General features: G+C 41.8%; 1 protein-coding gene across 1 annotated transcript in view; it reads right to left on the reverse strand.

The window, feature by feature from the left end:
• TPCN2 (two pore segment channel 2) overlaps positions 1–23,064 on the reverse strand; it is a 36,066-nt gene extending 13,002 nt beyond the window's left edge. The window contains exons 1-14 of the mRNA XM_035117140.2: positions 22,867–23,064; positions 17,722–17,783; positions 17,219–17,295; positions 13,516–13,693; positions 13,063–13,179; positions 9,523–9,629; positions 7,130–7,202; positions 5,541–5,640; positions 4,748–4,813; positions 3,961–4,025; positions 3,184–3,281; positions 3,007–3,088; positions 2,826–2,912; positions 647–766 (exon numbers count right to left, since the gene is read on the reverse strand). Of these exons, the coding sequence (XP_034973031.2) occupies positions 647–766; positions 2,826–2,912; positions 3,007–3,088; positions 3,184–3,281; positions 3,961–4,025; positions 4,748–4,813; positions 5,541–5,640; positions 7,130–7,202; positions 9,523–9,629; positions 13,063–13,179; positions 13,516–13,693; positions 17,219–17,295; positions 17,722–17,783; positions 22,867–23,050 (1,416 nt within the window). The 5' untranslated portion in view covers positions 23,051–23,064. The remainder of the gene's footprint in view (positions 1–646; positions 767–2,825; positions 2,913–3,006; positions 3,089–3,183; positions 3,282–3,960; positions 4,026–4,747; positions 4,814–5,540; positions 5,641–7,129; positions 7,203–9,522; positions 9,630–13,062; positions 13,180–13,515; positions 13,694–17,218; positions 17,296–17,721; positions 17,784–22,866) is intronic.
• Between the last annotated feature and the right edge of the window lie 87 nt (positions 23,065–23,151).

The raw sequence follows: 23,151 nt of genomic DNA on the forward strand, positions 1-23,151 counted from the left end.
TTATGAAGTTTCCAGAGCAAAGTTGTTCTGAACTGACGCCTAGCACATAAAGCAAGATAGAAAAAGGACCAGACTGTAACTATGTTATAAAGACTACATTCTCGCGCACTGACCATGGCAGCAGTAAAATATTTTGAGAATCTTCAACAGTTAGGACATACTTAACAACATATTCATGCATCTCTCATTCCCTTCCTGCAATGGATTCAGGCATCCCACAATAGGAAGGCAAGAAATCTCTAGCTGTAAAAGCCACTGTGTTTCAAGGGCCAGCAAGAATAGCAGCTATCTGGTTTGTTTTGTTTTTGTTGTAATTTACACACAACCTCAGCCAGCATGGCCAATCGCCAAGGCTGCTGGAAGCTGCAGTGTGGCAACATCTAGAGGGCCACTGGTTCCCCACCATGACATTTTCAGTTACTGGGGAGAAAAAACAGGGAAGGGCTATCGCTGTGCTTCCTAAGAATATCTGCCTGGCTGCAAGTGGAATCAGGATGCTTCCTGGAGTCTTGGTCTGATCCAGCAGGGCTTTTCTTATGAGAACAATTGCCTTGCAGAAAATGACAAGAGAAGTGGGCTACTAAACTGCCCTGCTAAAACTTGCCTTAATGTAAAATCACTACTATTTGACACATATTATACTTACGCACACAGACAAAACGTTTGCTACAGCAACAGCATTCCCTAAATAGCCAAAGTAATGGTGACCAAAGACAATTTGGATTCTCTGTAGGAAAGGCGACTGATAATCTGGCCTGGGAGGACGCTGAAAGGAAAGGATATGAGAGTCTTGTCAACATGAACTGCTGTTTCTTCAATAATACATGGCCTTGAGGAGGCGTCTCTTTGACTTAGGATACGTATCCCTGAGGCCTGATGTGACAGCACTGTGACAGCTCCACACCTGCATGCAGCCCCTCTTTAGAGACCAAGAAGAAAAGGATGACAGGGAAGCTGTCGTCCCAGAAATCTCTGAGTGCAACAAGATTAATACCCTGGCACAACACAATACCCGCTGGCCCAGTTAATCATTTATTTGCTTAAAACTTCAAACCCCCCCAAAAAACAAAAATGCAACAAAAGGTCCAGTTATCAGCACTGATCATCAATCAAAGGGGTACAGTTAGTAGAAGATGATCTCGCTCAAATGATAGACTGTACAAATCTCTTGCATCAGTTATGGCATATTTGTGCCAATCAGTCAACGAAAAACCATTCTTACCACATTAAGCCAGCTCAAAATTATTACTAATCAGAATCTTTAGAAGTCCTTCCCTGGGAACCTTATATAACTGGTGGAAAGGTGTATTCTGAACTGTTTTTATATGCATAGGGCAGTGTTTCCCAAACTTGGGTCTCCAGCTGTTTTCGGACTACAAATCCCATCACCCCTGACCACTGATTCTGCTGGTTAGGGATGATGGGAGTTGTAGTCCAAAAACAGCAGGGGGACCCAAGTTTGGGAACCTCTGGCCTAGGGCATCTTTCTCTTATATCTTAATTTTTAATTTTTTGCACACTTTTTGGAGCAGTCAGACCCTATTCAGAAAGCAGGGATTCATATCTCACTGACCAGCTACTGTATAATATATTCTGTTCAGCTTTGCTTTCTTTTATGGGTGGAGGAGCAGCGATTTTCCAAATATGCTTTGAGATTTAGGAAACACAGGAGCCCTATGCATTTGTGAGCCATATGTAGAACACTTCTGGTTAGCAGCAGGAGTGGGGCCACACATCTACTCCCATCACTGATGTTATGCCCTTGCCGTTAAACTGCCCCCAACCTTCACCTATCGAGCACAGAGGTCTGGAAAGGCAACCCTCTTCAGAAGAGCAGCCCAGTTGCATGGAGCTTAGATGTGTGAGCAGCAGCTTGCCTGAAGGGCCCATTGAGGCAGACACAGTGAAGCCCCATCACAGGCGAGGCTTGAAGTGCAGCCCCACTCCTACTGAGGTATGGGCGTGACCTACACTCAAGCAGACACATCATTAGAGCTAAGAGGAAACAGCAATTGAAAGGTTAGGCCTACTGTTCTGCAGAGAAGCAAATGCACCAAAAAAACAAACAAACCCCTATTCGCAACGATTCACATAAACTTTATCCAAGCAATTCTTTATTAGAACAACTCAGCAATAACTGCAGCTCCTTCAAGAGTTCTCAGACTCAACAAAGCTAGAAAATGTGAATATTTAAATTCTACATTTTATGCCAGGTAAGGGGAGGAAAGGCTGGACTAGATGAATCCCAGCCGGAATTAAGATTGCTGGAAGAAATATCAACAACCTCAGATATGCAGATGACACAACCTTGATGGCAGAAAGTGAGGAGGAATAAAAGAACATTTTAATGAGGGTGAAAGAGGAGAGCGCAAAATATGGTCTGAAGCTCAACATCAAAAAAACCAAGATCATGGCCACTGGTCCCATCACCTCCTGGCAAATAGAAGGGGAAGAAATGGAGGCAGTGAGAGATTTTACTTTCTTGGGCTCCTTGATCACTGCAGATGGTGACAGCAGTCACGAAATTAAAAGACACCTGCTTTTTCCCAGTAGTGATGTATGGAAGTGAGAGCTGGACCATAAAGAAGGCTGATTGCTGAAGAATTGATGCTTTTGAATTATGGTACAGTGTCACGAAATGATGTAACACATAGCACGGCTCTCAGTGAACTTGTACACCATCCCCAAATGTATAATGACTGCATAAATCAGCATTTGCCAGGCTGCTACCCTGCAGATGTTTTGGACCACAGCTCCTATCTGCCTCAGCCACCACTCCTGGAGGGTACCTGGAAAGCTGGAATAAATGAAAGCCAGGTCCATACCTCTTTAACTTTGTGTTTGTCCAGTTCATCAAACAGTAACTGAAACTGAGCAGCGGTCAGACCTCCTGGGGGACACAACTCAAGGTTCTGCATATACAAGATAATACTGGAAGTTAACACACCAACAAACATTTTTTGAATGAAATCCAACTTCTCATTAAATAAAAAAGGTGATTCCTACCCTAATGATTGTTTCCTTGCAGTCAGGATCCATTTTTACTCTATGAAGAACTTGAGCTAGAGTCTCCGACTGGACACGCAAGCTACATAAAAAAAGTTACAATGTGTGAGAAGGAATCATTAACCTTCTGTTCCTTGTCTCTACCCACCCTATGTGTGCTTGACGCCTTTCACTCACATGTTCTTATTGAGAGAAGTCTCCTTCAGAGAACAAAGAACTTCAAACGCAGCCCGGATTCCTAAGCGCCTTCGGAAAAGTGAGGATTGAACAGATTTCTGAAACGGAAAGAAAAAATATATCCACCAACACATGGGAGAAAGTTACAGGCATGAAGAACACAAAGAACTAGAGAAAATTTGCTCTGTTTTGAAAGTGTCACATGGAGCAGAACACAAATTAAAGGCATAAGTCCAAGACAAAAAGTCACTGGGCGAAAACCCATCATGAGCTCCTGGCCTTCAGAACATCTTCATTGGCTGAACTGATTTTCTCACTCTTGCAGGTGAGGTGGCCAGATAAGCATCCCCTTGGGAAATGTTTGCTCACAATTTTGGTTTCTGAAATGTTAAAGATTACAGTTCTATCTCCATCACACAAGACAGCTGCAATGTGTACATAAAAACCACAACCATGTATATGTGGAAGGGAGTGAATCATGTGGATATTCCTCACTCTGCCATCTCCCTCCTAAGGTGGCAATCAGATGGCAAGGACCCTAACCACCCACTCATGTGGTTGGAGCAGCAGCCACACATAGAACACAAGCACATGAGATCCAACTACAGTATGTCACAGCTGTATTCATCCATGCCATAGCCAAAATCTTCTACCAAAGACTCCCTAAAACCCAGATTCCTGAAGGCTGTTGAAATACCCCAACGGCAGGAACTTCCTGCGCAGTAGCCCGTGCTAGGTTTCATCATTTCAACAACATGTCATTTAGGCTTTACTCACCAGAAGATAGCCACGAAACTGATTGTATATTATTGCTGTCAGCAAGTTCATCAGAAATAAGTTCCCTTAAGAAAAGAAGAAGAAAAATTACTTTAAAAAAAGAAGAAGCTGTGCTGTGTTTGTTCTACTGTAAACTGAACAGAGACCCATCTGAATGCCCTAGGAATTTGCATCAAAACTGCAACAATAAGCAGAATTCCCAAGGTTAGCTGGTAAAATGGGAATTTGCTAGAATTATTCTACCACAAGTATGAACACCACATTTTAAAACCTGTCTGTTCTAGTACACTCTTTCCAAAGAAAGGAAGGAAGAAGGTACCTTGTTTTTTAAATACTGGCTTAGATAACTTTATGAAGCATGAAAGTACAATGAATTTTAATCAGGTGTATTTTAAGTGTCAATAGTGTATGCGAGGTAATTTCTTCTGTCCCTAAATGTTGTTTTATTTTCCCAGAGAAAGCCACAACTTCGGTGGAATACAGGGGAGGATGGGGAATATAGTTCGGGTGCTTCCAAACAGAGGCTTAATTTGCAAACTGGTGTGTGTGTGTGTGTGTATCAGATTCCTCCCCCACTGGTCAAAAAATGTAAATCTGAGTTAAAATGGGGAGAGGGATATTTTAATGCCAATGATGTCCTATGGATGCTGAGGGGGGAAATGCATGAATGAGGAGTACCAATCCCACAGAAGTCTGGAAACATCCTTCCTTATATAGCGACAAATAAAACAAAGGTCACACTGAATGACTTGCATAGGGATCTTATTCAAATGAAGTGGCAGCTTACCAATTACAGTGAAGATTATGAAGAAGATGGAATATGCTCGATTCTTAGAGTAGGCAGGAATCATCACTGTACAACAATTTTTAAGAAGGTTAGAAAGTAATAATGAATATATAAAGTGCTGAAAAAGAAAAGCACACACACTGCTTCTGTTGGGCCAATGAAGAAGTGCACTCATGAAAACATATGTATATAATTATTTTTCAGATAAAGCTCAGGGTGAACCTCTACTTCTGAGGGGTGGTTTTTTGTGGGTTGGTTTTTTTTTTTTGCTAGAAGCCAGATTTGCACAATACTAAATGGCCAGCCCTTATGCCAGTCCCAAAGCCAACTTCTTCTTCACTCCAAACAGTGTTTAAAAAAATCAAGGCAAAGACCAAGTAACACCTGACAAATCAGAGAAACATGCTAGGTGTTTGAAGAGACAAAAGAAGCAGTTAGTCGGCATGAAACATGGGGTAGAGAGGCAAACTGAAAAAGGCAAAGAATTCAATTCATACTGGGGTAGATAAGAGCTTACTCTACAGGTCAAAACCCACTATGTGCACTCCAATCCGTAAGTAAATAAGTTTAAAGATAAACAGGAGTGAGGGGAGAGGTGTCTTCTGTATTTCTATAGTAGTCAAATCAGGCCTGAGACACAGTGAAACTGAAGTAATTTGCGCTCACATTCCCAGCCATATGTCTCAAAGTTTGTACCACCATGAAATACATGAATTTGCTCAAATCTTAATTCTCTTTAACAGTAGAAAGTAAGAGAGGGAGAGAGAGAATACATTTAGAAAGTTATGCTTACCATCTGGATTGTTTGCAGTTGTCAGCAGTACCAGCAGGGAAGTTAATGAATCTGGCAAGTTGTGAAAATATCCTTGCCATTCCTTGTCCTGCTGAGCATCCTAGTCACAGAGAGCCAAGCCATTAGCAAAGCAATGCCAAGAGTCTGCCACAGCCATTTAATAAACATGCACAAGCCCTGGGATCACACTGTCTGACCCAAGTGCATGATGACACAAACACACACACACACACACACACACACACACACACAAAACTAGCTATTCAGGCAGAACAGGACTGTGGAAGATCGGGGCCACACAACACTATGTTACAATCAATCAAGTTACTTCTGGCTTCAGAAAGACAGGCGAGTACTTCAGAAAAATACAATGTAAAGCATGATATTCATTAAATTTCCAAAAGACATACAACTAGTCTCAGGTGGCACTTTTTCTACTCTACTTGCACATAACAACATCATTCTTGAACATCTTCCCAAAGTGGTCTTCTCTGCGCTGGTGTATGAATACTAAGATAACTAGAATTAAGCTAGAATCTCTTTAAAAAAAGAATATACTTGATATAATTTTGCATTTTAATATCTATATAATTCTTTAACATTTCATCATTTTTGTATTGCTATCATAAACTGACAGATTTGCAAACTATAACCCAAGATAACCAACAGACTTTTATTTTTTCCAATTTTGTATTTAGAAAGCAAACACATTTTTTAAAACCTGAGGGAAGGGAAGCAGCTGGGGGGGGGCACCTAGAATAGAAAATATTCAAGCAGCAAAAGGGTTAAGTATACGCTTCTGCTTGAGAACTGGAGCTGTGTTACAGAGATTTGTTCCTTACATGTAGTCAGTTTCTAAGTGAATATGCTGGAAGAGAATTGGTACTAAATATATATTGGTACTATATACATGGGCTTGTGTGTGTTCGCACATACACACACATATACCCACTGGAATAAGACCTCTGTATTTAAATACACAGGAGGGGGGGAGCACAGCAAAGTTCAGAGTGCAAAGATTCAAGAAAGACACAGTGAAATGAAGACATCCGTCTTCTACACTGAGGCATTTATTTTGGAGTTTGTGGTGGTTTGCATGTGGTAACTTATCACCTCAGTTTTTCTTAGAGGGAACAGTTTGTGGGGAAAGCTATAATGCTGGAGCGTTTCATATGTATAATTTCTCTTATATGATTGGTCATGATATGGCAAGGGGGTTATCACTTTCTCCCTTGGAAAGTGCAAAGAGCTGAGGGAGGGAACTGAAAAGAGGAAGCTAGAGGAATGATGCTCTTTTCCACTTTTTTCAGCTCTATCTGCTTTTCAGGCTAATTCTGCTGGATCCAACTTTTACAAAGATCCTCTGGGAAAGCAAAGTGTGTACAGAGAAGCTTTATTTCCTTCTGATAAAGGGGGGGGTGGATAATCCAGACCTATCATAACACTATGTTTGAAACACAGAAAAGATAAGACTTTTCAGAAAGGGGCAATTCCCCCCCCCAAAAAAAACTTATTACATTTGCCAACATTTCTGGCAATGCTCTCAAGACAACCAACCCCTACATGAATCATTCACGTTAGTTAGTTACCTTCGTTCGAGCAAACAGCAGCATGCCAAACATGGTAAAGAGAAACAGGTGAACAGCTAAAAGCAGCATAACACTATTAGGGAGAAAGCACAAATGCCAAAATTAGTTCTTTCATTAAAATGTAAGGGGGATGCAAATGGAGAGATGTCAGACCACAACATTCAAATAGAAGAAGAAGTTGCCCTCTATTCAGGAAATAATTTCTTTGGCTGAGACATTTAAGTTCTTGTAAATTTAGTCAAAACCTGGGAAGAATAGCACTGACATACATCTTCCTATGGTAATGTAGAACTTTTCCTTGACAGATCCCTCTCAACAAGTTTCCACTATACTCCAAAGACCCCAAAATTCACCCTCAACTTGCAAATGTTGTGCCAGAAAATTACCATCAAAATGGTTTTCCTGGCTCCTCTCCACTTCCAACTGATTCCCAACCAGTCATTCCTTCAGGCATTTCCTAATTTCTACCCTTAGTTATGGTAGTGTGGTGACCCAAGTCATACTTCATGGTAAATCATAGTTAACTGTCTCCAACAACATCGAACATACCATTTCAGGACTATTTAATTGATCATCTTCTAACACTGTGTATGCCATCAAATGCCAAACAGTGCCCTTCAGCTCTCTATATTGGACAAACAGGCCAAACCCTACGCCAAAGGATAAATGGACATAAATCCGATATCAGGAATCACAAGACAGAGAAACCAGTAGGAGAAGACTTCAATCTCCCCGGACATTCTATACAAGATCTCAAAGTAGCTGTCTTATTACAAAAGAATTTCAGAAATAGACTGGAAAGAGAAGTTGCTGAATTGCAACTTACAGTGATACCTCGGTTTACAAACACAATTGGTTCCGGAAGTCTGTACTTAACCTGAAGCGTACTTAACCTGAAGCGTACTTTCCCATTGAAAGTAATGGAAAGTGGATTAATCCATTCCAGACGTTCCGTGGAGTACTTAAACTGAAGCGTACTGAACCTGAAGCGAACTTTCCCATTGAAAGTAACGGAAAGTGGATTAATCTGTTCCAGACGGGTCTGTGGAGTACTCAACCTGAAGCGTACTTAACCCGAGGTATGAGTGTAATTGGTTCTGGAAGTCCGTACTTTAACCTGAAGCGTACTTGACCTGAAGCGAACTTTCCCATTGAAAGTAATGGAAAGTGGATTAATCTGTTCCAGACAGGTCTGCGGAGTACTTAAACTGAAGATACTCAAACCGAGGCGTACTTAAACCGAGATATGACTGTATTACCAAATTTAAAAACATGGAGAGGCCTGGTCTGAATAGACATTGGATTTTTATCTCATTTTACATGATAAGAAGGACCCAGGTGGCGCTGTGGTTAAACCACTGAGCCTAGGGCTTGCTGATCAGAAGGTCGGCGGTTCGAATCCCTGTGATGGGGTGAGCTCCCATTGCTTGGTCCCAGCTCCTGCCAACCTAGCAGTTCGAAAGCACGTCAAAATGCAAGTAGATAAATAGGAACCGCTACAGCGGGAAGGTAAACGGCGTTTCCATGTGCTGCTCTGGTTTGCCAGAAGCGGCTTTGTCATGCTGGCCACATGACCTGGAAGCTATACGCTGGCTCCCTCGGCCAATAATGCGAGATGAGCGCGCAACCCCAGAGTCGGTCACGACTGGACCTAATGGTCAGGGGTCCCTTTACCTTTACCTATACATGATAAAGCTATATTTAGCAATCTCAGCCCCTTACCAATTGCAGTCATTAACAGTCGTCAACAGGTTTACCACACCTATCAGCCAATCACCCATTCCCACCACCCTTCTGAGTAATACCCCTCCCCACCCTCTCACTATATATAAGCATCTGGTGACTTCTCTTTCAGTGTATCTGAAGAAGTGTGCATGATTGCACACAAAAGCTCATACTAATAACAAACTTAGTTGGTCTCTAAGGTGCTACTGGAAGGAATTCTTTTATCATAATTAACAGTTTACTGCCTTCCAGATGTTGCATGGCCTATGGCCAAGGATGATGAGAGGTGTAGTCAAACAACATCTGGAGGGCCACAGGCTCCCCACCCCAGGTTTACCATGAACACAATGATCTGGGTTGTTTTCTCACTTCCCACTAGTTAATAGAAGACATGAACATGGTCCCTGGCTTAGTGTTATGTCTGAATTGGGAACCATGGTTTGTTTTGCTCATACAAAACACAATCATCATTCCAAAAACAAATTAGACATAAAACGTGGGTTGTTTTATCCACCCGCTACGGGCAGGAGTAAAACATCCCAGATTGACATGTCATGGTAAACAACTGTGGTGCACAAACTGGGCCACTATAGGGAAGTAAAATCTACAGTATTTCTTGATTTCTTATATGCAGGCTGGAAGATAGTTGCTCTATTACTCCTTATTACCTTGTAATTTCTGGCAATGTCCTCTTGATGCTTTTTAGTGTCTTTTTCATCATTGAAGAGTTCTGAAGGAGGAAGAAAGGACGGAGGATTCGCCTTATTCTCAGACTCTAAGATTGAAGGGGATAAATTTTGCACTTGTTAATGACAAAACAAGCTAGCATCCAAACCAGAGAATGAGTTTGCTTTTTAATGCAATGTCCACATGGGCTGCTCAAGCTGAACAGTAAAGTTTAGTTCTGCAAATTATAATGCAAGCACAAAAGGGAATAATTTCTTTCTTTTTTTAACTGGAAGTCTGGTAATGAGACAAACAGGCAACATTTGATCACCCACATGATGTAATGACTACCAGTGTATAAATGGATGACAAAGAAAGAAAGAAAAACAAGGTTTGAACAAATTTACTGGGGTATGAGAAAGTAAAAGTGGATCGGGACTTTTTGAACCATGTTATAAAAAGACATGTATGAAGCTTGGATGATATAAAGAGTGGTTTGAGATAAAGACACCATATGGTTGTCACCCTTAGAAGCCTTTTCAGTTAAAAAATAAAATATGAAAGGAGACTGGTTAACTTACAGAGACCTGTTGATAGAAGAAAATAATATTATTAAAATTAGGCCTTATGAGGATCTCAAAACAAAATTAACAGGATGGTTAGAATACCACCAAGTCAATGATATCCTTTTAAAGGACAAAAAAAAACCAATGGCTTCGAACATGTTGATCAAGGATAGAAATTGATGTAATACAAGGAGGTACAAAAACATTGTCTAGAATTTATGAGTTTCTGCTGGAGTGGCATACAAAGGATGAAGGAATTAAAGAGGTCATGACAAAGTGGGCAATTGACATAGGTTATAGTATTGAATATGATAAATGGTTAAAGCTATGGAACACAGGGTTAAAATTTACCGCTTGTGTGACCCTGAAGGAAAATATATAAAAAATGATGTACAGATGGTATCTTACCCCAGCCAGGCTAGCAAAGATGTATAGAATGAGAAATAAGAACTGTTGGAAATGTGAATCAAAGGAAGGAAACTTTTTCTACATGTGGTGGTTATGTGAAAAAGTTAAAGCCTTCTGGGAAAATATATATAATGAGTTAAAAAAGATTGTTAGATACACTTTCCCCAAAAAACCAGAAGCATTCTTGCTAGGTCTGGTTGGAGATGGTATAACAAAGAATGACTAGAAACTGTTCCTTTATGCTACTACCGCGGCGAGAATACTACTCGCATAGAAATGGAAGCAATATGAAATACCCACAGTTGAAGAATGGCAGCGGAAACTCATCGAGTACGCAGAAATAGCAAAATTGACTGGAAAAATCAGATAACAGGGCAACGAAGTATTCCAAAGAGACTGGATGAAATTTACAACATACATAGAAAAGAACTATACAAAAATAAAGACACTCGCGGGACTGAAATAGACCTCATAATGGATTAAAAATCATTCATTTTGGATTTAAGAAAATTGAACAAATATATTACAACAATTGAAGAATGTATATTTAATGAAATTTTGAATAATATTATTCCATAGTATTAAGTACACATAGGATGTAAACATGGCAAATGTGTAAATATAAAGAAAATATAGAGAAACCAGGAGGGAGGGTAGTACAAACTTGTTTAGAGTTAAAGTATTAAGGTTAAGAGGAATAAGGTATGTATTATGTATTATGATGGTGAAATTTGTAAAATCTGTAAAACCAATAAAGATCATGTTTTAAAAAGAACAAATTAACTGGGGGGGAAGCATTAACTATTAACCAAGGTGAATGCTCATTTTGGGGCAATCTCAGTGATGGTGTTCCTTGTGAAATTCCCCCATCAGATACAGTGGTACCTCCGGTTAAGAACTTAATTCGTTCCGGAGGTATGTTCTTAACCTAATGAGGCCTCCTGCTGCCGCACCACCAGAGCATAATTTCTGTTCTCTTCCTGAAGCAAAGTTCTTAACTTGAGGTACTATTTCTGGGTTAGCGGAGTTTGTAACCTGAAGCGTTTGTAACCCGAGGTACCACTGTGCCATGGAAAGGGCCATGGAAAAAACATCTGTGTTCTTTCAGGTGTTTTAATGTATTTTTCTTTTTTAACAGATTGCTGCAGAGAGGGGGGTTGGTTTGGGGGCATCTTGGTTTTGGGTTTTTTTTGTTTTTTTGTGTTTTTTTTTTTGTAAACTGCCCTGGAAGTTCTGCTGAATTGTGGCATAAAAAATGTTTTCAATAAATAAATACTTTCCAACTTAAGACTTCATACATTAGCTCAATCACTAGAAAACTCTTTGTTGCTGTTGTTGCTAGAACAGGTTAACCTGAGAATCCTTCAGAATGTTTTGAAGTCCCACAGAGGAAGGAAAAGACGGTTTGCTTCAGCTGCACCTGTTTTCACTGATATTGACAGTGGCATACTGAACCCTCACACAGCTAGCCATGGAGAGAAGGATCTCAGCCCTTCCCCAAGCGATCAGTTCATTAGATGCAAAGTTTATCTCTTTTGCAATCGTTTAAATAATAACCTTGGCACAAAATTCTGCGGATGGAGCAAAGCACAAAACTCTTCCTCTTTAGTTCCTCATACCTTTACATAACGTTAACATTTGGTTATCTTCATTTCCAGTGTGGGAGTTATTTCTAGTCAGCATTTCTGTTCCAGAAAGAAAGTACTGGTACAAGAAGGGATGTTTCCAAAATCATTTTAAAAAACACAACAAGCAGAAACACCACTGAAACGAACATACTCTCCAAAAACTTCAAACACTCATACCTGGCTCAGTTGTTATAGATATATTGAACTGGGTGTCAACCGCCTATTAGTGATGCCTTGTTCCAACCTGGAACCTTCTGCATGCAAAGAAGAAACTCTGTCACTGAGCTATGGCCTCTCCTTGTGGGGTTTACTGGCTAGTAATTCACAGCTTGGTTATAATGTATTATTGTTTACAGTGGTTTGAATGACATTGTGTTGCTATTATGTGCATTTTGTTGTACTGTGTTTATATATTGTGAACTGCGCCAGCATCGTGTCAATGAAAAGCAGTATAGAGATATTTTAAATATAACAAAATTAAAAAGTTAAACATTACAAAGTTACCCAGTGTGCTTCAAGACTGAATGGAGATTTGAACTTTCAGTTGAGATGCCCATATGTTATGAAGGCTAGGGTGTTAAAATGAAACCAGGGAGGCCCAGATTCAAGCTCCCACTTAGGGAGGAAGTTCACTGGGTGACTCTGGGCCTAACCTACCTCACAGGGTTGTCATGAGGATAGCATGGCGGAGGAGGAGGTTAGGAGGAGGGCAGGATAAGAAGGCTGATGACAACAACTTCACAGCAGAGTGGGACTTTGAGCTGTGCTTGCTCCAAGTTGTAAGTATATAAGCAGAGGATGCTCTCAGATTACAAACTCAAAGTTTTGCGAAAGTGAAAATGGGTTTTTTGCTTGCTCAACTGCGAAGTGCTACTCGCTCAGTCTGACCCTCCTTCCCTGTAGCCCCTGCCTCAGTGGCATACACACATATAATCCTTACCTCACCACAGGAAGAACTCAGTGAAGCAGTCCAGTCTGCAAGGGAGATGATTAGCACCAGGATATATGCCATCAACCACTTGGTTTTCCGAAACTCTTCCCATCCTATTAGGTAACTCTGATGAAGCAATACATGTTTAAACAGTCGTTAGGTCATTGTAACATTTTCTTTTGCAGAAAGATTTTATTTTACAAATCTAAAGTGTGACTAATCTTGATGTAGTCTTTCTAAAAATGGCTGGGCCAGTCATAATGAAAATGAAGCCTTCACCGATGGGGAGGTTTTTCCAAAAGAACCATTTCCTAATTTTCCCATTTCTGAAGCATAGAGCCCAGAATCATGTTGGAATCCATTGGTTATTCCATATATTCCACATAGGGAAGTGTGGGCAATTCAAATGCATCTCATGAATCTGGAAATTTTCTAAGTGGCATTAAATGTGTCATCGCTCACCTTTACAGAGACATCCGCTATAAAGACAAGGAAGCAAAGTAGTTCAATGCTCTCCGTCAAGCCACATGGAGGCTCCCAGGGTTCCAAGCGGTATCGTACGTCCGACGTGACAGTAAGTGAAGAAGGCGTTTCGATGAAAGCAAGAGCCAGGATTAGTGTAATGGTGGCAATCAAAATCCTTTAAGAGCAAAGGAAGATCAATGTGATTACTGAATGAAAAACATACCCTCCTAAAAGCTACTTGGCCAAAAGGAACTGTGCAATATAAAGCCATAAAATCGCTTAATATCAGGAGCAGTCAAAATGCATGGTATCTGGGATTGAGCCTAAATGGACAACTGAAAGCCTTTTATAGCACGATGATGTGCAATAGTTACCTCCCTGCAAAGTGATAGTACAGCATAAAGAGATCAAGCTCTTCATTCCAGTCTCCTTGGACCTAAAGCCGGCCAAGCCATTCAGGCATCACGCTTTTAGTTCAGAAATCCAAAAACAAATAAAAATAGTTTCAACTCTCAGGATCAGCTCAGACAGGCTTTTGCTCCACATCCAAAGTAGTGCTAACTGTTCTCTAAACATGTGCACATGAGGACTAGAGGGGCATACCAACGAGGAGAGCAAAAAATTCAGCCAGCTGCAGCACTATTTCTTTTCCAGCTATTGCTGCCAGTTATACCTGCAATTGCTTGGTTCACGTTACACTATTAGGCGAACGCATATCTTAGGTTGGTAAGCAAAATAAAAAAAATCCTTCAGTAGCACCTTAAAGACCAACTAAGTTTATATTTTGGTATGAGCTTTCGTGTGCATGCACACTTCTTCAGATACACTGAGGTTGGTAAGGATAGCTTGCCCTTGGAAGAGGGTGAAAGTTTTGTGTGGACTGATACATGATGAAGGCACTGTATCTACAACAGAGTGAATAGCTGATACGATGACTATTTTTTAATTAGTTTTTATTTGAGGTTTTTTTCTGTTACAAAACAAACGAACATAAGAAAGTACATACAGTATAGCGTCTCTACTTTAGAATCTTTTTCACAGTTCATTTACATTCAGTATGAGACACGATTGTCAGAGACACTGTGCGGTTGGGGTAAAGAGGGAAGAGAGGGAGGGAGGGAGGGAGAGAGGGTGGGACAATGAACTTTTATTCTATTGCGTAGTGTTTGTGGAGGGTTTTTGTGTCAGCATCAACTGAGTAGGTGCTTTATTTATATATGGTTTCATTTTTATTGGCATTGCGAGAGATTGGGAAGGGGGTGATCCAGAGCTTGGTTGGTTGTGTTTGGTTGGTTGCAGCATGGATTGTTTACATGTGTTAGAGGGGAGAGTGTTGGGTCTTATTAGCCATATTGATTTGTATGCTGGGGGGGGGGGTTGGAGGGGATAGGCAACCACCCTACTAGAAAAGTTAACCAACAAACTAAAACTAGCACAGGGACAATCAAAGGAGGACACCTTCACCCCAGTGTGGCTCCCCTTTATCAAATATACAACGCAACAAGACAATGACCTAATGGTAGTACCATTGTCACTGCTGCAATGGTCACAGGATGATTAAAAATTGGATGATTAAAAATGTAGTTGATAAAACCAAGCCCTTTTTTGCAATAGCAAACACTACAGATCAGACATGGGGAATCTCTGGCCCTCCAAATGTTTCTGAACCACAATTCCCATCAACACCAGCAAGCGCTGCCAATGGCAACGGTTGGTGGAAGTTGTAGCAACATCTGGAGGGCCAAAGATTTCCCACACCTGCTATAGTTACTGCACATATTTCAATGATATTCCTCATTTTCAAGACATAAGGATTTAAATTATCACCGACACATTTTGGCATTCCTGCCATTTGCAACTATGCTTGTGATAGTAAGAATCTGGAAATGTAACATTTCCCTAGCTTAGGAGATGAAGGTTGGCAAAGTCGGGAACTGGGAACTATGACAGGTTCTTTTCAGCAGCAACCCATTACCTATGGAACGCCGGGGGGGGGGGGTCATTGGCCTACGTTATTAATGTTTAGGTAGGGTTTTAAAACATTCCTGTTCACTCACACATTTGGTGGCTGAAAAATACATTTCTGGAAGCTTTCAAATGATTAGTTGTGAGGATATTTGGCTTGTTTCTAAGCATGTAAATTGTTTTGTTGTTTGCCACTCTGGGGTACTTTGGGGGAAAGGGCAGAAATAAAGGATGATTAATAACATGGAATGTATCACAACTTAAAACAGGGTAGAGGGTAAATCCGCATATATATTTTTGTAATCCTGGGAATTTTTCTTAAGGATTTATTTTTAAAAATAAATTGGCGATATGACAACACTCGCAACCTGTGAACGGAATGCTTACAGATGTGGACTTTGCTTGGATAAATATGATAATATTTGGAAGGGCTTTATACAAAATGTAGTAGGCTATTAACATTTACATAAGCATTAAGGATAATAACACTATACAGTACCAATTTATATAAGAATGTATGGAAATATACTGCATTTTTGCATATCTATCTATTATTTTCATATGTGTCTGTTGTTCTTTCCCCCCCCCTTACTTTCCCTTCTTTTTTCTGTATCACTTTATTTCTTTTAATTGAAATAACTTCAAAAAATATAAATAACCAAAAAAAGAAAAAGAAAGAAATAAGAAATGTAGGTGGTATTCACTTAAACAGGATTAACACCAGCATAATGGGATTGCCCCCTCCTCCCCACACTATCCCCAAATCTACTCTGGAGGGTTGGGGGAACAGGGAAGGAGAGGGGGGTTATTGTGCCAACAAAACATTCTGCTTAACATTATGTTGAATTCAACAAGTGGGTTGCAATCCTATATATACTTTCCCAGGAGTAAGTCCTCTTGAACTCAGTGGGTTGTATTTCTGAGTAGACATGCATAGGATTGTGCAGTTGGGTTCTTAACTATTCAACCATTTCTGGGTTCCCATACCTCTGCTTTCTAGGGTTGCCAGACTCAATAGTGGACAGGACTTCTGTGCCTTTAATTGCCCTGCTCTCTTTTGATTCTGGAAACCTTAAAGAGAAACCAGCAGACCCTTTGCTTGGAAATTAAACAAAGGGTCTGCTGGTTTCTCTTTAAGGTTTCCAGACTCAAAAGAGAGCAGGGCAATTAAAGGCACAGAAGTCCTGTCCACTATTGAGTCTGGCAACCCTATTGCTTTCGTCCAGTGGGGTGTTATGCTATCACAAGAGCAGACAAAAGTGCAAATTCCATTTCAACTTATAAACATAATTTTAAATAAATATTTTTAAATGTGGCTGAAACACTCTAATAAGGCCTCCGACTAAAGGTTGGTGGGGAGCAGCAGCTGTGGAGTGCTGCTGCACTCACATTCTGTTTGTGAGTTTTCCACAGGGACCTGGTTGGACAGGGGCGATTTTATATCTGTGATGACCAGCAATATTTGTAGCAATGTCACATTGTTTAGCAAAAGGTCTCTTTCTCCAGCCTACCAACTTGGGAGTGCTGGAGAGAGGTATCATGGTTATGGCTACAAAACGAAAGTGCCCAACGTAGCTGCTGACTTGCAGATGCCAGAAAGGAAATCCCAAGAGGGATAGTTAGGAAAATATAAAAATGCCTTGCATTGACAGAGGAACCAAGGATTTGTGGAGTCAGAGAGTGACAGAGGCTCTAAGCATCAGAGATGAGCAAGAGAAAAGAGCCCGGTTCTCACCATTGGCAAACTTCTGAGTAATACCGCCGATAAAGCCACAAGGAGTAAGAATCCACACGGTGATTTATGGAACGATACTAGAGAGATGAAAGGCAAGATAGATCACTCAGGCATCACAATTGCTCTGTTATTCAAAGTCAAGCCAATCTATACAGGCAAGCACTATTCAAGGCAACATCCACTAACCTTTAAACAAGCTGATTTCCCAACACGGAATGGCTCTTACAAGTGCCGTGAGCAACAATTATGCAATCCCAGTTGTCCAAAGAGATGAAAACACAAATACGCAGAAATCAAGCTTCCCTAAAATTATTTAGGGCAGTCTCTTACTGCACAGCTGGTAAGACCGGACTACAGAGCCTAACATTAATTTAACTGTGTGCCATAAACTGGCAGCTCACCAATAAAAAACAGAATACTCAAGTCCTATGCAATAGTTTATTTCACTGGGCACTAATCAGTTATCTCCACTTTGGCCGTAGCCTGGCAGATGAGACATTTACCTGTATTGCATCTTCAATGAACACTACGGCTTGGTTCAAGTAGGGATTTTGGTCATCGGCAACTGCAAAGATACAACAGTCATTTCTGTGATCCCAACAAAGCTAATAGCTAGTTTTATAAATCATGAAGATACCACACAAAGTGTTGGTATTGCTTAATTTAGCCTTTTGGGATGTCATCACATCTCAAGCATCTTTTCAGTGAATGCAATAGGAGAAGGAAGGAGGAAAGGGAGTCGAGAGCCCGTCTACTGGCCTACCATCAGGATTAAGAAAGGGACCTGTGAATTAGTCCAAGCAGTGGATTTTAGGTTATCTCTAAACCAATATAAGAGCAGTAATGCCATGAACATTCATGTGTTAGCCTTGTACTTATCTCTGCTGTGCTGAATTTGCGTATATTTAGGAAGGAAGACTGAAGATGCCACCAGTGCCAAGTTTGCGCTAAAAAACAAACAAAAATCAATTGAGGAGAAATCTGTAATGTTCCCCTTAAAGCAGAGGTGGAGAACCTTCAGCCTTTGGGCAAATCATGGTCTGGCAGGAGTTCCAATACGGCACAAGAGACCATTTTTCTTAAACCATGGCCACCTGACAATTTGGTAACATCGTCCTGCTTGGTTAGTTTCCTTTAGAAATGGCGCAGAGTCATATTTCAGGAACTTTGGCATCAAGAAAAAAAGTATTTTTGAATTACTGGCTAATCTTCAGCTATTTTTGTATGGTTGAACCTTCAAAAATTAATGTTAATTGAGTGGTCCGGAAGGAATATGAGGGGCCATTCACAAATACCCCTTTGATCATGATTTCAGTCATTTTGGGCAGTTTCCTGGTTAACAGGATGCAACAAGAATGTTCTGGCTCCCACCTATTTCCTTTTTGATTTCCAGCTGCGAACACATCTACATGCTAAAGCATGCCCAATGAGAAATTTCACGTGCAGCGCAATGCTCTGCATATTTGCTCCAAAGTAATTCTCACTGTGCTCCTCAGAGCTTCCTCCCTAATATGTCTTCTTAGACTTGCAACCTAAGACACTCTTGATTTACTTCAAAACTGCCTCACACATGAGGTAATTTTCACATTGTTTACCGCTTCCCTCTTGTGGATGAAAGGGTTTAACTCAAGGAAACAGCAGCAGCAATTGTAAATAGAGGATTGTAGCAGATTACCCCTCAATCAGTCCTGTCCTTAGTTCACTCTTCTCCAGCAAGGGCATACAGGCAAGTAAATTAGCAGAGGGAGTACTGGCAAATTAGCATGGTGAAAGCAATTACAGGAAAGCAGCAACAAGCCATTCCTGTAACAAGCAAGTCTGAGACTGTCCACCTTTTGAATACAAAGTTACACTCAAAATAGGCAGTGAGCCAACAAGCAAGATCACATACTTGGGCTGTATGGGATAAGAAGCTCTAGAAGCAGACATGCATGTTAAGAGAACAGCTATGCTCTTGCATCACTCCCATCCATTGTAATGAGGCTTGTGAAGAAGTTCTTGGTGGACTGGGGTCCAAATCCTAAAAGTGGACACCAGGGAATGCAACAGAAGCACTCAAGAGACAAGTGTATATTTATGCATTGCCCTTCTAAAGCTGGAATAGCTCCGGAGAAGGAACCTCCATCCCATAGCCAAGATGGTACCCTTCAGATGTTCTGGACTGCAACTTGCATCACCAATGGTCAATGGTTAGGGATAATGGAAGTTGTGATCCAGATCTGCAGGGCGCACTGACTTCCCATGTTCTAGCTCCTTGTCTGCAGGAGATAAACTTTTGGAACATACTGCAAAGCTCACAGCAGGCTGCCCAGCTCACATACCCAGCGAGCTTCCCTTCCTTCCAGTTTTGCAACTGAAGTGACAGCTGTATATACCAGGAAACAAATGCTAATGCTGCCATGATGGGTCTTGTCCCTATGCTGCTTTGCACAGGCTGCCCAACATTTTTAAAAGCACAATTTGCATGTTAATTTATTCATTCATTGCCCAATTAATATTTTTTTAAAGAAAATGTTTTTAAGTGCAAAATTGCTCTGAAGATGGAGAAGGGGAAATTAGGGGCTAGACTATGGCCATCAGTCAATCAGTTTCATGCAATCTTCTGCTGCAAACTTGCAGAACTACTCCCACCACCACCCAAAGCTCCACATTAGAAGAAATGGTGCATCTGGACTGAACACAGTGATGATGTACCTTCAGTGTCAAAGGTGGTATGTCTCCAGTGTTAGAAACTGGGATAGAAAAGCTAGGAGCCAAATGGCTCCTGGGACCTGGGTTGTGGGCGCCAAAACAGAATGTCTATTCATCATTGGGGGAGGGGGAGGGTTGGCAACACTTTTAATTTATTACTTTGATAACATGCCATTCACATAAGTGACACATTGTTAATACTACATTTTTAACAGAAATTGTTAATAGATGTTTAATTTGATGTTCACAATAAAAAATATTGGTACTATACTTCAGTTTTCAAAACACTCTACTCTTTATTGTTAAACTCCTTAACATATTGTCTATCCTTAACATAACTTTGAAACTTCAAAGTATGTATATTTCAGTAATCCTTGGGTGTCAGCCAGGTGCAAAAAATGGCACCCAGGCTTTTTGAGGTGCTCCAAATGGAGAATCTTTAGGTGCAAAACGCGCCTGGCACCCTGCTAATTTCGAACCCTGTATGCCTCTGAATACCAGTCACTGGGCAGGCATGTCCAACAGGTAGATCATGATCTACCGGTAGATCACTGGACGTCTGTGGTAGATCACCGGTAGATCAGTGGCTCTCCCCAAAGAAGCTAAAAAACTTTGGCTTCCCTAAAAAAAGCTCAACATCTTTGCCCTGCACCCCTAAAATGACCTGAACCACCCAAAACAGGGCTTTCCTTGCTAAAAAAAAAAAGAGCTCAATGTCGCTTTCCTCTCCCCTAAAGAAGTTCAACAACTTTTACATGAACCCCCCCAAACAGGGCTTTCCTTCCTAAAAAAAACTCAACAACTTTGACCTGAACCCCCCAAAAGGAGGTAGATCACTGCCAGTTTTTAACTGTGAGTAGATCGTAGTCTCTTGGAAGCTGGGCACCCCTGGCGTATAGGAAGAGTGCTGCTGCACTCATGCCCTTCTAGCGGATTTCCCATAGGCATTTGGTTGGCCACTGATGCTAGACTAAATGGACCTTTGGCATGATCCAGCAAGGGCTCTCTATATGTTCTTAGATGCTTCAAATGCAACTGCCCTGTTCTAAAAATGCTGTGCCCTTCTTTTAAGCCAAGTATTCACATTGTCCAGGAAAGTATGAACAAATGATTTCCAAATGTTATTGTGGGTGGAACTTGGGTGTGCCCTGGAGATTGTAGGGAGAGTGACTTCTCAAGATGTGGAACTGAATGACTAATCACCAACACAGATGAATCGTCTCAGTTAAAAGCTTGGATGTAAATGGTGCCAGTCACTACGCTGACATTTATCATAGCACTGTGCATCTATAGTTCTTTATAGAGTTCAAATAATTCAGGGGAAAGGCACAAACATCTGAGCTAGACTTCGCTATTGCAAATGCAAATGACTGATGGGAGTGCATGGAATCCTTGCTGAAACAATATGTAAACATGTGCTATGAAAAATGATTGCTTTCCTACTGTTATGTGAACTGTGGAGTTACTGTTCTGTATTTATTGGGAGAGTATCACTTCACAGCCCAGCATCCCTGGGGATGTGGCACTGGACCTGCAACATTCTAGGCCATGGAATCGTTTGTATGATTTAATATGGATGGATTAGTAATTGGCTCTGTAATCTAGAAGTGCAGACAATCGATTAGCAGATCTGCTGTACCACTTCCATCACAGAAGTTGACACAAGGCACAAGAAGTATGCAACCAATGTTGATGTTTCATTGTACTATCTAAAGTACAGTCTTTATAGGCATTGTCCTACATCAGGCATCCCCAAACTTCAGCCCTCCAGGTGTTTTGGACTACAATTACCATCATCCCTGACCACTGGTCCTCTTAGCTAGGGATCATGGGCGTTGTAGGCCAAAACATCTGGAGGGCTGCAGTTTGGGGATGCCTGTCCTACATGCTGTAAATGTAATTTTCTCTCTCTCTGCTCTTTCTCGCAACTGCAGTCTACCCAACAATATTTAAGAAAAACAGAGTAAAACAGTAAAACAAGTAAAACAGAAGGAACACTGCCACACCTACCCAGCAGGGACTGTCATAAACAGGAGGCTAAGGTTATGTCACACCAAACGGTGGGGCAAAAGCCTGTAACAGCGATTAATTTATAATCCTGAGAAAGTTGCATTTGCTGCTCTGAAAAGAGATGCCTCAAGAGATCTCTGAAGTGCTGGTAGTGGACCTTGAGTCCTCCTGTCTGCACATGTTCAGGGGCACTTTAGAACTGCTTCCCTCAACCCATGCAGGCCTTACTGACCAAGGGTGCCCCTTTTCAGTGCAAGGGCTCTGTGAGCAGGAACAAACTACTCCGTTGTGAAAGCTACGCAATCCCACACCTACCGGTACTTACCTGGGAGAGGAAACCCTATTGAGAGAAAGCATGCAGAGATGGATGTGATAATGGAATATGGAATGCTTTAGTTTTTGTAAAATATGCAGGCATTTGTGATATGCAAAATGAGCCATGGAAAGAGAAGAAGGAAAGTCATTGATATTTGAAGGATGTTTAAATGAGTATTTTAATGGTAAAACAGAAAATTTAATAAAAATGAGAGAGGGAGAGAGAGAGAGAGAGAGAGAGAGAGAGAGAGAGGGAGAGGGAGGGAGGGAGAGAGAGAGAGAGAGAGAGAGAGAGAGAGAGAGAGAGAGAGAGAGAGAGAGAGAGAGAGAGAGAGAGAGAGAGAGAGAGAGAGAGAGCCCAAGCATGCATAGGCTAGTGCTGCAGGCGCCTGACCACCCGCTAACCCCTTCCAACCAGCCCGGTGCAGGTGAGGATGAAGGGACAGCTCTTGGGCACCCCAGGATGCAACTCCGAGGCTTGGCTCAAGCCCTGGCACCTCCAGGGTCAGAACTTGAGCCCTGCAGTGGACTCGCTCTTGCCCCACCAGCCCGGCCCGGCCCGTGTCCCTGGCTTCAGGATCCAGCAGTCGACTGGTAGCCCCGATTCCCCACCGACGCCCCCGTGGGCTCACCGTTCCCGCCCGGGGAAGACCAGGAGGCCTCGGAGCCGCCGCCGTTTCCTCTGTCGCCCGGGGCAGCACCGTCCCCGCCCGAGTAGAGGCGACGTAGCCCTCGGGAGCCGCTGGGAGCCGCCGTCGGCGGCGTCGCCAGCAGAGGCTCTCTTTCGGGGTTGCCTGCCTCCTCCGAGTCCTCCATGGCGAGCGGAAGCGGCTCCCGAACGAAGCTGGAGGAGGCGGAGGCTGCAGGGCAAGCCGAGGGGGCGGGACTCTCGCGCTGAGCCCGGGGCGCTCCGTCCG

Source organism: Zootoca vivipara, chromosome 1 (assembly GCF_963506605.1).
Source record: "Zootoca vivipara chromosome 1, rZooViv1.1, whole genome shotgun sequence".
In the NCBI taxonomy this organism is placed as follows: domain Eukaryota; kingdom Metazoa; phylum Chordata; class Lepidosauria; order Squamata; family Lacertidae; genus Zootoca; species Zootoca vivipara.